This window comes from Galleria mellonella, unplaced genomic scaffold (assembly GCF_026898425.1).
Source record: "Galleria mellonella isolate WM207_F2 unplaced genomic scaffold, CSIRO_AGI_GalMel_v1 utg139, whole genome shotgun sequence".
Taxonomy (NCBI): domain Eukaryota; kingdom Metazoa; phylum Arthropoda; class Insecta; order Lepidoptera; family Pyralidae; genus Galleria; species Galleria mellonella.
In genome coordinates this window covers 2,495,879-2,509,640 of record NW_026441995.1, presented here as the reverse complement: position 1 = coordinate 2,509,640, position 13,762 = coordinate 2,495,879, and the positions used below count along the sequence as shown (strand labels likewise).

Sequence of the window (13,762 nt, the reverse complement as noted above, 5' to 3'; positions counted from 1 at the left end):
ATGTATTTTGTATGATTAGGTTGAAAAATGAATGTGTTAAAAATTTTACGTCTATACTCAAAAGGATGTCTTATGATTCATAATTACATTTATCTTATGCAATTATTTTAATTGATAACTTGGATATTAATTAATTGATATTATTTATATTAACTGGAGAATTTTTAATTGAATTGCTTGCAAGAATACAGAACTACGCGCTTTTTTTTTCTTGAAAAAAAATGTGTGCCACGTAACTTTCTGTAATAACTTTTGAATATAAAAAATAATGTAATTACTATTTTAAATATAATTAAATATAATATAATTATAATGAAATCTAAAATATTATTAGGTTCAGGATAGATTTAGGTAGGAAGGATAAGATCGGAGTTGTTAGTTTAGTTTAGATGGTTTATTTTTATAAATAATTTCATAATTTCTCGTATGCTTACTGATTCTGAGGACTTTACCAGAGAGAGACTCTGTACAAAAGTCGATTGCTTGGGTACCTCTGTCCCATTCGTGTTTCAACCGTAAAGCAGTTGTGTTTGCATGACTGTGTTTCGGTTTGAAGGGTGGGATATGGCGTGAATTTACTGGGTACGGAGGAATAACACCTGAGTCCTCAGGAATGACAACGCATGAGGGGTATCATAGGTGAAACAGTATCTGTTATGTCCATGGTACTGCTCATGTCTATAGGCGACGGTTACCACTTTCCATCAGGTGGGCCGTCAGGTTGTTTGCCATTTTAAGTTGTATAAAAAAAAGACTTATAAGACAAAATGATTGCAGACGTCAATGCCTCAAGACGTGGACACGCGGCGAGCTCACACCACCATCGCTCTGTATCGAGGCAACATAGTGGCCATCAAGCGATTGCAGAAGAAGAGCATCGACGTGACCCGAGCAATAAGGAAGGAGTTGAAGCAGGTGAGGACTTTACTATATAGTCTCTTTTAATAGAACTTCATGAGAAGATAAATAAGGTTTGTTAAAATTATCACAAAACATTCTTTTTTTTTTTATACCACTGAGGTGGCAAACAAGCATACGGCCCACCTGATGGTAAGCGGTTACCGTAGCCTATGAACACCTGCAATACCAGAGGTATTACGCGCGCGTTGCCGACCCTGAAGAAACCCCTTTAAAGGGGGGGGGGGGCCTTTTGAAGAACCCCATGCTGTAGTCTCTTGGGAAAACCTCGGCAGGGAGCTCATTCCATAACCTGAGTGTTCGTGGGAGAAAGCATTCTCCAAATATGATGATGATGGTGATGATATTAGGTGTACTGCCCAATGTTGAACAACCCCCTTTGGGGGGTATTGTTAGTAGTTGCCACGCTTGGCAGGCGGGTTGCAATCGCAGTTATGCTTTAATGATGTTTTAAGAGGGACGCTGCTGCCTATCTCTTAGACGATTAGGTAAGTTCCCTCAGTCGCCTCTTAGGACACCCACGAGGAAAGAAAGGATATATAATAAGTGATAAATGGTAGCATTCGGTCAATTATAGATAGACCCTTTTAGAATTATATACGTATATATAGCTGACTCTATAAATATTATTAAATTTAGTAAATTGCCAAGTATTTATAATTACTTCATTAATAATTTTATCTTCGTGAGATTTCATTTCTGGCATTAATTAATTAATTTGTTTATTTTTAACTACATACATCTGTTGTAAACGAACAACTTTCTCTAGTTATTTCATTAAGGCACCGTTTCAGAGTTTTAATGAAAATATGTATTCGCTTAAAATGTTGTGTGTAAAATTAATAAAATATTAACAATGTTGTTATAATTGAAAACTCCATAGTTTTGTATGAATTCCAAAAATTTTAATTGTATGTCACAATATGAACAATAATTGTGTTGATTTTCTTTATTGTTGGCAATTGGTAGAATAACAAATACACTTTCGTCTTCTTTTTCCAACCGTTAACTCCAGTTTACATACGCTTTCTGTCTTTACCTAATTGTTAGCTGGTAGTGAATGCCATATGGCATTAAGTTCACCACTTGTACAAAGTTTTTTTATGTAATAAAAAATACATAAATATAATGTGAAAGTAAGTTTGTTTATTTGTTCGTTTGTTATCTCTTGGCGTATTATCGGCTTAACCAATTGTCATCCAGTTTGGTATAGACGTACTGTTTGAATGTAAAAGGATTAGCGCAGGCGATTTCATTTCATCCATTCAAAAAATAACATTTGCCTATGAAACCTAAATAGATTGAATATTTTTACCTTTCCATATTGGATTAAAAATATTTTCATACTAACTATACTAGTATCCTGCGGCTTCGTCCGCTTAAAATAGGATATAAAATATACTGTTCTAAATTAGGATATAAATAAATACCAGTATACCAAATTTAATTCAAATTCATTTAGTTATTTAGTTATGATTGAGTATTTTTTACTAGAGGGAGACTTTGTACAAAAGTCGTTTATTTGGGCACCTCTGTCCCATTCGTGTTTCTATCGTGAAGCAGTTGTGTTTGCATGGCTGAGTTTTAGTTTGATGGGTGGGATACGGCAGTGAATTTACAGGGTACAGAGGAATAACACCTGAGTCCTCAGAAATAACAACGCATGGGAGAAACAGTACTCCGTAGCTTGTTTGCCATTCTAAGTTGCATAAAAAAAATTATGCCACTTAGAATGGCACACAAGTTGACGACTCATCTGATGGAAAGTAGTAACTCTTGCCTATAGATATGAACAGTATAATGGACATAATAGAGTATACTGTGCCCCCTATGATATCTTCCATGCGTTGCTGTTCCTGAGTACTAAGGTGGCAGCCTATAATTTCATTACCATATCTCCACCCTTGTAACTGAAGCACAGCTATATCCCACCTTTCTAACTGAAACAGCTATGCAAACAATTGCTTTACGGAAGAAACATGAATTGGACAGAGGTACCCAAGCAGATGACCTACAAACTAGCTTAATAATCTACTAAAATAGTAAAATACTACCGCCATACTCAAAAAATTAGAAACTTTTACAAACCTATTTTAACTATTATACTGTTTTGTCACTTTCCTTCCAATTAGGAATTTTCCAATTAGTGTAAAAAAGAGACAAAATTGTTCAATAACTAAAATAGGGTTATGTCAAGTTTGACGTTTTTATGGATAAAGGAGTTAAAGTACAAACTTTTACATTTATAATATTAGTAGGCTTTAGTTGGATTTAGACTTATCTTCTTTTAAAAAAGTTATTCAGTTTCATGAATAATTTATGCTGGATTTCGTTTTTTTTTTATAGCCGTTTCGTTACACGTTGAATTTTTAGCGTTCCATTTTAGGATTCACCGTTTACAAAGTAAAACAGCCATAATGTAGTCTAGTTTTTTAATCGACTTAATAAAAGAGGTTTTCAAATCGGTTCTATTTGAAAAATTATTCTTTAATTTGAAATGTTATATACAATAGTTAGCTGTAAGGTCTTTGTATAGAGTAGGCCACCCCTTCTTTTCCTAGGTGTCGTAACATACGACTAAGGGAAGCCAAGGGATTGGTAGCAGCGTCTCTCTTAAAACATTTCCAAAGCCTAACTGCGGTTGCCAATCCGCATGCAAAGCGTAGCAACTACTGGCAAAACCCTACAAGTGGAGACTTATGTTCAGCAGTGGACAGTTAAAGGCTGATATGATGATAGAATAGTGACGTAAAAACTCCATCAAAATCGATTTAATAGTTTGATTTGTGAATCAAAATATCTTGTTTTGCCATTATCGACGTCGGTGTATTTTTCTTCGTGAATCAAAATCTGCTTGTACCTTTTGTCGAGATCACTTATTTGTGTTAAATATTAAATTGGCTAAAAACCGTATATTGAATTAGAAGTTCAATAAAATTATATTTATTTATAATGAATTTATTTTGCAATTTTTAATTCAAATGTGATTAATTTTTTAATTAATTCAAACATAAAACTACATGTTTTTTACTATTTAATATAAAACCATGGTACTTATTTAACTTAATAGAATTACACCGATTTAAAATATTTCGAAGAAATATCTATATTTTAGTAGGTACAGATTTCCAATTATATTGATTTTTAAGTCTAGAAATTAATTATATAACCAACGGGCTAATAGAGTTTTGACGCTGATTTACCTACGTATTTAAACTTGTTTGAGATATTAATTATAAGCAATTATAAGGAATTAATTATAGCATATAAACGTGTATACGCTTAAAGGTGTTAAGTTTATATTAAACTTCAATAATTTGATTACAGATAGATTCGTAGGAATAATTACTAGATCTTATAAATTAACTACTAGTTATTTACCCGCGGTTTTCATTGTATTATCGGGGATATATTAACCAATTTACTCGTAGATGAAAGTAGATTATAACCATCTTTATTACAAATACTACATATACGGCAAATTTTATAATAATTTATTGAACAGTTAATTTACAAGGTACAGAGGAATAACATCTGAGTCCTCAGGAATGACAACGCTTTAGGGGTATCCTGGGCGAAACAGTACTCTGTAGCTTGTTTGCCATTCTAAGTTGCGTTACAGTTAAGACGCCATGAATTAAGAAATCCAGTTTAACATTTATAATTATACTTCAATGTTGCATCCTCAAGATTTAAGTATACCATGTAGTCCGTTGTCTTATATACCGCATCAGCACACAGTTTAGATTTTATTTTTATAAAGAAAATACAAGATATTAAGAAAAAGTAAAATAAAAAGGAGTTACACTGACTTGACATCCGGGCCGATGCCATCCCTAGTTCTCATTCGTGTTTTGTGTGCCGCATCAACTACACGGTCTTAAAATAAATTAATACGATTAGGATAGTTACACGATCTATAAGTTATTATACTATCGTTTTACTCATAATGGAAGAAATACGTAAGCAAAATAAAAGTACCGATGTGTTAATGCGTAAAATAAGAAAATTTGAAAAAGGAAGTTGAACGGTCGCGACGTCAATATTCACCGGGCAGTGATGAAAATAACAATGGATTGGATGGTGAGTTTTATGACCTTATTGCTCCTTTTAAACGTCATATTTCAGTCTGTATACATGGATTTCATATCATGATAAGCTGTTAGGTACTTGGTTTTTTCTAACCAGTTACCCAATAATTCATCTACCCACGTAGTAAAAATATATCTACGTACTTGTAAATGGAATTTTATTCCTCTTTAAATTACTTGAGTACGTAATTTATGGGCATACATAAAACATTCTAAATAATAATGAATGATAAATAAAAGTATTTATAAAATTATGCACTACGAATTGATGCTGACTACGCACAATCATAATGTAAGTTATACAAGACTCACTTCCAATAAGTGTGTAATAATAAGTTATTAACAATATTATTATTGTACAACTAACTTTGTTATCTGCTTAATGAAATTTAAAATCATACCCGTACTGATCATTCCTCAGTGGTGGCACGAGATGTCATCCGGAAATGACTATTATTTTTATGATTACATATACTGTGATCTACTTTCATATTTCCTCAGTGGTGGTACGAGATGCCATCCGGAAATATATTTACTGACTTTCCTAATGTGGTGATACGAGATATCATCCCGAAAGTTAATAAAACAGGCTATGATACCTTTGGCAAGATCTTCAGTTTTGCTTTTTTCACGCCTTAGAAACCGGAGTTGGAGACTCATACCTCCCACAAACAGATAATGAGTATGAATATCCTTTAGAAGACTACCCGTCGCAGGACGAGGATGATTATACTGAACGAATTAAATCGGTGGTTATGGCCCCTGAAGTCACTTTAGCAGATGCGCCCACTCCAGTACCGGCTGGTACTGATGTGTCAGCTGACATAACTGCAGCAGTAGATCCCGATAAAATTTTGCCTACCGACCAGGAAGTTGCTATTTCAGAGGAAACCCTCTCAATTTTAGGCGAGTCAAAAAAGTTTGCTGAACTCTTCGGCAAGAAAATTCCAGATGAAATCGCTGAACTTTGGGGTAAAATATTATTGGAGGGATTGAGTAAAGAAGTGAAAGAAAATTTACAGAAAAAGATGTTGATTCCAGAAAATTTTCAATTAATATTTAAATGCGGAGGTAGTCGCAGTTTTGATAGAACAAGCTAAACATCGATACAAACGATTAGAGAAATCACAAAATTAACTTGGGTCAGCAATAGCAGGAATTGTAACATTAATTACGGATATAATAACCGGTAACTTAGATAAGATGCACCTTATTCAGAAATTATCTGAAATAAATAAATTATGCCAGATTTACACTATAAGGAAACCATGAACAGACGTCGTCTAATAATTCCAATGTTAGATAAAAGTTTCCTGAATGTTATTCAAGGCATAAAACGAGATGTTGACATATTTGGCAACAAAAATTACTATAGAAAAATCTGGACAACAATTAAAAAGCCCGTCTTTCAGCAGCATAATGTGACTTCACGTGTGCATCCCCCCCGTCAATCGACGGGTGCGGAGCGTTCGTTCTTGCCACCGACTTTCGAGTTTTCGCTACAATCGGGAGCCAGCGTTATCACAGACATAGTGTGCGCGGAGGCGGCCAGCAACTGCGCCGGCACCAGCACCGGCACAACGCGGCCGACCGTCTCATTTGAGCAGGAGTTTTACGACAGGAGGAGCTGTCGTTAGAGGTACCTCTTGCTGATAAAATTAAACATTTCCTACATAATTAGTTAAGAATTACCACCGATCTTAATGTCCTTTCTTACATATACACTTTAAAACCGAGCCATATCAATCGAATGAACCGGCGAACCCACCTTATTCAAAATTAGAAATGAACAAAACAATAGTCAAATTTCTTGACTTGGGTGCTATTAAACCTTGTCTATAGCATACTGATCAATTTTTATCTTCTATTTTTCTCATACCTAAAAGTAATGACGATTTTAGATTTATTTTAAACTTTAAAAGTTTATATAAATTTATGAAAACTGCTAAATTCAAAATGTAGGACATTAGGACGGCATCACAACTAACAGTGTGATATCTGTTTCTATATGGCAACTATAGACCTAAAAGAGGCGTATTTTTTAGTCTTACTACATATATTTAGCAAAAAAGAAAAAAAAAAAAAAAATTACGATTGCGTTTTGATGAGTTATATGAGTTCACTTGTTTGCCTTATGGCTTACGTTTGGCACTTATATATTCACGAAACTTTTAAAACCTATTCTATCTTATTTACGTAATAAAGGGCATGTAATAGTAGCATACTTAGATAATTTATTATATATTGGTGACTCATACAATACCTGTCTCAACACTGTCAATATCCTTATTAATATCTTTAAAAATTTAGGTTACGTAATTAACTACGAAAAAAGTAACTTGATGCCTACAAACAATATTAAATTTTTCAGCTATATATTAAACTCAAAAGATATGATATTGAAATTACTTCAAGAAAAACGAATTAGATTGTAAGATATGACAAAAAAAAAAAGCTTTAGTAACAATTAGAGTATTTACAAAGTATGTTAGTACCATAAATTCAGTATATCTAACAGTTCGATACATTCATCTATTAAAACATCAGGATAATAAAGACGCAAAAATGAAGACTCTTCACTTTCAGGGTGGGGAGATTACTTAAGGGGCAAATAGCACAAGGTCATTAGTCTATTAAAGAGTGTAAGAATCATATTAACTATCTTGAGTTATTGGCAGCATTCCTAGGAATAAAAAGATTTTGTAAAGATTTATTATTATTATAATACCATATAATACTAATAATACCACAGCAAAATTGCACATAAATAGGGTGGCCGGTGTACAATTTCCACAACTAACTTCTATTACCAGAGAAACATGGTCCTGGTTTGAGCAACGAAACCTATTCATTTTTGCGTCTTATATAAAATCTCGAGAAAATACTGAAGGTGGTAGAGCATCTAGAGTAACAAATATAGATACAAGTAAATTTGGGATGGATGGATATTGTTTATTCGTTTCACGAGATCCAGAGGCGTTCCAAATTGATGCATTTACAATATGGTGGATCTCGTATTTTTTTTATGCATTCCCACCTTTTTGTTTAATAACGAAATGCCTCAGAAAAATTGTGAACGATAAGGCTACTGGTATTTTAGTAGTTACCTACTGGTCAAGTCAGCCTTGATACCCAATGTTTTCTAGCACTGACTTGTTCTGATGTAATGTATTTCCCACCTAATGCAAATCTTTTGTTGTCCTCTTCCAGAATAAGTTACCCTTTATGGCCAAGACTTACTCTGGTGTGCGAGAATTTATCCGAAAGGCCTTCATGAAACAATTTTTCTCCACTAATACCATAGAAATTATGATAAAATCTCTTTCCTTGAGTACATTGCAACAATTCAATACTGTGTATAGAAATTGGATTCATTCTTGTAATAATAACAAAATAGATTATTGTAATGCATCAGTATAAATAATACTAAATTTCTAACGGAAAACTAATAATGGTGCCAACTACAGCACCTTAATACAGATCGGCCTTGTCATTAATATTAGGCAAACAATTATGTAATAACGACCTAATATCTCGATTTACCAAAGGTATTTTTAAAATGCAACCTAATTTACCTAAATATCATAAATTTTGGGATCCGAATTTAGTTTTCTTATATTTAGCTGATCAATATTGTAATGAGACATTAAAATTTGATTGTTTAAGTAAAAAACTAGTGAGTCTGCTCGCGTTATCCACGACACAACGCGCGCAGACATTGTCATTGATTGAAATTAATAATATATTATTTAATGACTTCGGCGAAATTGTACTAATCGCAGATATTATTAAAACTTCAACATATAATAATAAAAATCCGATGTTACATATAGCCTCCTTTAAAGAAAAAGAATATATTTGCCCAGCAAAGACCCTGGCTGATTATTTAGTTAAAACTGGGGAATATCGCTCTCTACCCAACACCAATAAACTCATCTTGACTTTTAAAAAAGCTACAACACAACGCGACCTCTCAGTCGATTAGTTGATGGATTAAGTATGTACTAAAAGTTAGTGGAATAGATATAAATGTATTTATATATATCGCATAGTACGCAATATGCATCGACGTCAGCAGCACATCGTGCTGGACTATCAGTAGATATAATAAAACAGACCGCAGGATGGTCTGGTAATTCTTTATGCGTCCCAAAATTTTATAATTTACCGTTACATGATCCTAGGCAGGATAGGGCCTTTGCTGAAGCAATCATCATTTTCAATTTTCAATCAAGTGGTTCAAACGTAAAATTTTTGTTTTCTTTTGTGAGATTTAAGTTTGATTCTAACAAATTACATACATATAATTGATTAGATTTATTAATAAATAAAAAACGAATATGAACTATTTTTTTTGTATACTTATATTTGTTTAATATATCATATTGTCATGTCTGTCATTATATTTTTATTCTTAGATTATATCAAATGTTACCTATGAATAGGTAGGATCATTCTGCATATAATCGCTAAACATCTACATGGTATACTTAAATCTTGAGGATGCAACATTGAAGTATAATTTATGGTTAATTGAACTTACCAAGTGAACTTCAACCAAAATTATACGAAATGTTGCATCCGAAGAGATTTAAAGTCCCGCCCTACCCGATTATATGATATATACATACCCGTATGTATAAATCTATATTCATCATATAAATATCTATATGTACCCCCTTTATATGCAGATTGATTCTACTGCTTCCTCTAAAAGAATGAGAACTAGGGATGGCATCGGCCCGGATGTCAAGTCAGTGTAACTCCTTTTTATTTTACTTTTTCTTAATATCTTGTATTTTCTTTATAAAAATAAAATCTAAACTGTGTGCTGATGCGGTATATAAGACAACGGACTACATGGTATACTTAAATCTCTTCGGATGCAACATTTCGTATAATTTTGGTTGAAGTTCACTTGGTAAGTTCAATTAACCATAAATTATTAGTGATTCATTCTTGTTTCCAAATCGAGCTGCCAAGAAGATTTTTTTTTGCAAAATAATACAAGGTTTAAAATCATCATCATCATGTCAGCCATTATCTGTCCACTGCTAAACAAAGGCCTCTTCCAAAGATCGCTATAAGGAACAATCCTAAGCCACTACCATTAAAGCTTTTTGTCAGGTGTTCTACACGAGTAGCTTGTAAGTCAACTGTAACCAAAAAACTTACAATGTTCTTCGAGTCCAATAAAATAATGCCTTCAGGGCACTGTTGGGGCTACCTCGTCTCTGTAGTGCGTCACACGTTTGCACGAGAGCGTACGAATGATTTTTACGCAATACGGCGCAAACGAATTGTTTCGCTGTTGGGTAGGGTGCGTGTTAACTCAAACAGTGTCCTGAAGATGTTTGCTGATAAAATGGACTGTGCCATCCTAAAATATTGGGTGGGACAGGTTATCAATGCAAGAGCGTTATGACCGCTCATTTACTAACATAGGTTAAGTCAATTTACAACTAACAAAATGGGCCTTATGTAGTTTGATTAAATAAATATTATTATTATTATTAATTCCCTGCAATGCATTTGAGGTCGTCACTCCATCTAATGGAGGATCGTCCTGCATTGTGTTTGCACGTACGCAAGAACCTGTCTTCTCCATCGGTTGTCGATTCTATATGACCAGCCCATTGCCACATCAGCTTGCTTATCCTTCGGACTATGTCGGTGGCTTTGGTTCTTTTGCCGATATCCTCATTTCGGATTCTGTCATGCAAAGAAACTCCTAGCATAACCCTCTCCATAGCTCGCTGAGTAATTTGAAGATTTTGCATCCGGGCAATCGTGTAGAATCATGTTTCAGTTCCATAGGACATTAAGGTTTACAATATTTACAAGTAAATTTAGCACCTTGCATAGCTTTAACAGATTACTGCCTACTTTACAAAAGAGAGGAATTAACGCAATCATTTACATAAATAGATTAATTTCCATCTCATATAAACCATAAATCGTGCAATGTAAGTCTCAAAGTTAAAATTCATAATTTTCATCATATTGCCTTTAACTGTCTACCGCAGAATATAAACCTTCCCCAGAAAGAGAGTTTTTCCAGTAGCTGCCACGCTTGGTAGGTGGGTAGGCAACCGCAGTTAGAGTTTTAGTGAGTTTTAAGAGAAACGCTGTTGCCCATCCGTCGCTATCCCTTAGTCGCCTCTTACGGCCACGGGAAAGGAAGGGATGGCCCATTCTATGCCAAGACCGACACGGCCAAAATTAAGATTATTAGGTGATAAATTAATTGATTTTAATCAGTAGTCATTAATCCTCAGATCCGTGAACTCCGCCACGAAAATCTAACCGCTTTCGTTGGCGTTTGTGTCGAGAGTGGATCCAGCTGCATCGTCTCAGCTTACTGTTCAAGAGGCTCACTTGCACGGGTACTAGCCGACAGGGATCTCCACCTGGACGATATGTTCGTCGCCAGCCTAGTAGCGGACCTACTGAGAGGTCTCACATACCTGCACGACTCTCCGCTGATATCACATGGAAATCTGACGTCTAGTAATTGCCTGGTGGACAGTCGTTGGGTGCTGCAGATCGCTGACTACGGTCTTCATAATTTGAAGAGTGAGTACATTGAATTTTATATCGTAAATATTAATTGAATGAATTTCAAGTAATTCATTGAATTAATATATAATTATGAATCACTTTTTAGATTTTCTGGCCGTCTTATTACAAGAATCCATCGTTAGGCACGAATCTGTCCCCTTGAAAGGCCCAAGATATATGTATATATATATTTTGTTTAACACAATCATATCAATTGCCTAGCCATAGGGCAATGAGGAATCAGGCATTGAATATATGGAAGCAGCCCAAACTAGGATACCCAGACTAGAATCAATTTAGTAAAGTTCGTTCCTAAAACTACCTCGATTGAGGCACTCGAACCCACACGCAAATCACATTATGCAATGTGCTTACTACTGCACAACGGAGGTCGACATATTATTACCATGCCTTGCCATCCCTTTCTGCTATACGCAAATACACATCTGAGAGTAGATTTTTAAGGGTTATCGTCGACAAATCAGATGGTAACTGTCCACTGCTAAATAAAGGTCTCCGTCTTGGGTGGTTTTACCAGTAGTTGCCACACTTGGCAGGCGGATTGGCAATAGTAGTTAGACCTTGGTGATGTGTGTGAAAAAGAGGGACGCTGCTGCTCATCCCTTTACCATTAAATTCCTTTAGTTACCTCTTACGGTTCCCACGAGAAAGAAAGAAGTGACACATTATATGCGAAGACTGGATAGTAAACTCAAATAGATGAAATTACAATAATTGTGCTTTAATCCCGATTAATTTCATATAAATTTTGCGGTACAAAATAGTCGCAAATAAAAAGTCGAAACGTGCAGTCATGAATAATCTGTTTCATACTAACGAAGCAGAGTTGATCAGTGTTCAACATCGATCCACTTTAAGTGCCGTGTCAATTTCAAATAAAAAACCTATGACGTAACCTAGTTACGTCCTTACACGTGTGACATAAGTTCGCATACTCGATAAGAATAAATAGATTGAGTGGAAGTAACACATAGATATACCATTTTTTTTGTAAATGAATGAATGCATGAATTTATTGCTAAAAATGTGATACAATAAAATAATATGGTAATATTACAATAATGATACTATTAACTATTAGATAATATTACAAAAATATACAATAGTGCAGGCAGTAATGCCACCGAAACGTACCTTTCCTACCTACAGAGTCGGTACAAGATATTTTTTTTAATGAATGAAAATGGAATTGTAACCTACCTATGCTATCAATATACATATTTCAGCAATATCAGTGGGATATGCTAGGTGAGAATGAAAGCAGGCCAGTTAGCCTATCATGATGAATTCAACAATGATTAGACATAAGTTGTCTTGGTAAGATATATTGCTAGCAATGGAGTTGTTAGACCACTTAACAATTCCCTATCCTGCATAGGTTGAAAGAATTATCACATTTTTTTTTATGTAACAAAGCAGATATTGATGCAGCTGGTGATGCAGGTAATGGATACAGGTGGTTCAGGACCGTTCCTTATAGCAGTGTATGAGGGAGACCTATGTTCATCAGTGAACGGATAATGGCTGAGAGGATGATGATAAAGAAGACAGATATTTCTGGTATTTACAAGTCTAAATGATTCAGTGGTAGACAGCGCGTCTGATGAAAAGTGGTGACCGTCGCCTATAGACATGAGCAGTACGATAGACATAACAGAGTAGGTATACTGTTTCGCCTACGATACTCTCAGTTGTCCGCGTTGCCATTTCAAGGAATCAGGTGTTATTCCTTTGTACCCTGTAAATTCACTAACATATGGGTATTTCTCTGTAAGCTCGTACAGGTCCCATACAAATGCTGTCCTAACAATTATTTTTGCCATTTGCCAAAAAACCATGTCGTATTTCGAAGAAAATTAACTATTATTTTAGTTAGATAAGGAGGCCCACTGAATTTATACGTATTTTCCGAGTTATTAACGATTTTTCAAAAAATCATGACAGGGGACTGTATAAGGTACCAGGGGACTGTTACAGGGCCATCGTTCAAGAAATGCCCTCGTTCGATGCCACATGGAAGAGTATTGAAAATTGGTCGTAGATGTGTCCAAAGAGCAGCAGATGAATGGGCTATGTTCTTGGAGACTGTGCAAAAAGAAAGAATGGAATTTCGTAGGTAAACCACTAAGGTATGCAGGCTCAATTGTGCTCGAGATCCATCGAAATGAAAG

The 13,762-nt window shown here is 34.7% G+C and overlaps 1 protein-coding gene across 1 annotated transcript in view; it reads left to right on the top strand.

The window, feature by feature from the left end:
• Positions 1-13,762, top strand: part of LOC113512693 (guanylate cyclase 32E-like) — a 225,873-nt gene that overhangs the window by 158,162 nt on the left and 53,949 nt on the right. Inside the window, exons 13-14 of the mRNA XM_052903469.1 lie at positions 778-915; positions 11,288-11,585. Of these exons, the coding sequence (XP_052759429.1) occupies positions 778-915; positions 11,288-11,585 (436 nt within the window). The remainder of the gene's footprint in view (positions 1-777; positions 916-11,287; positions 11,586-13,762) is intronic.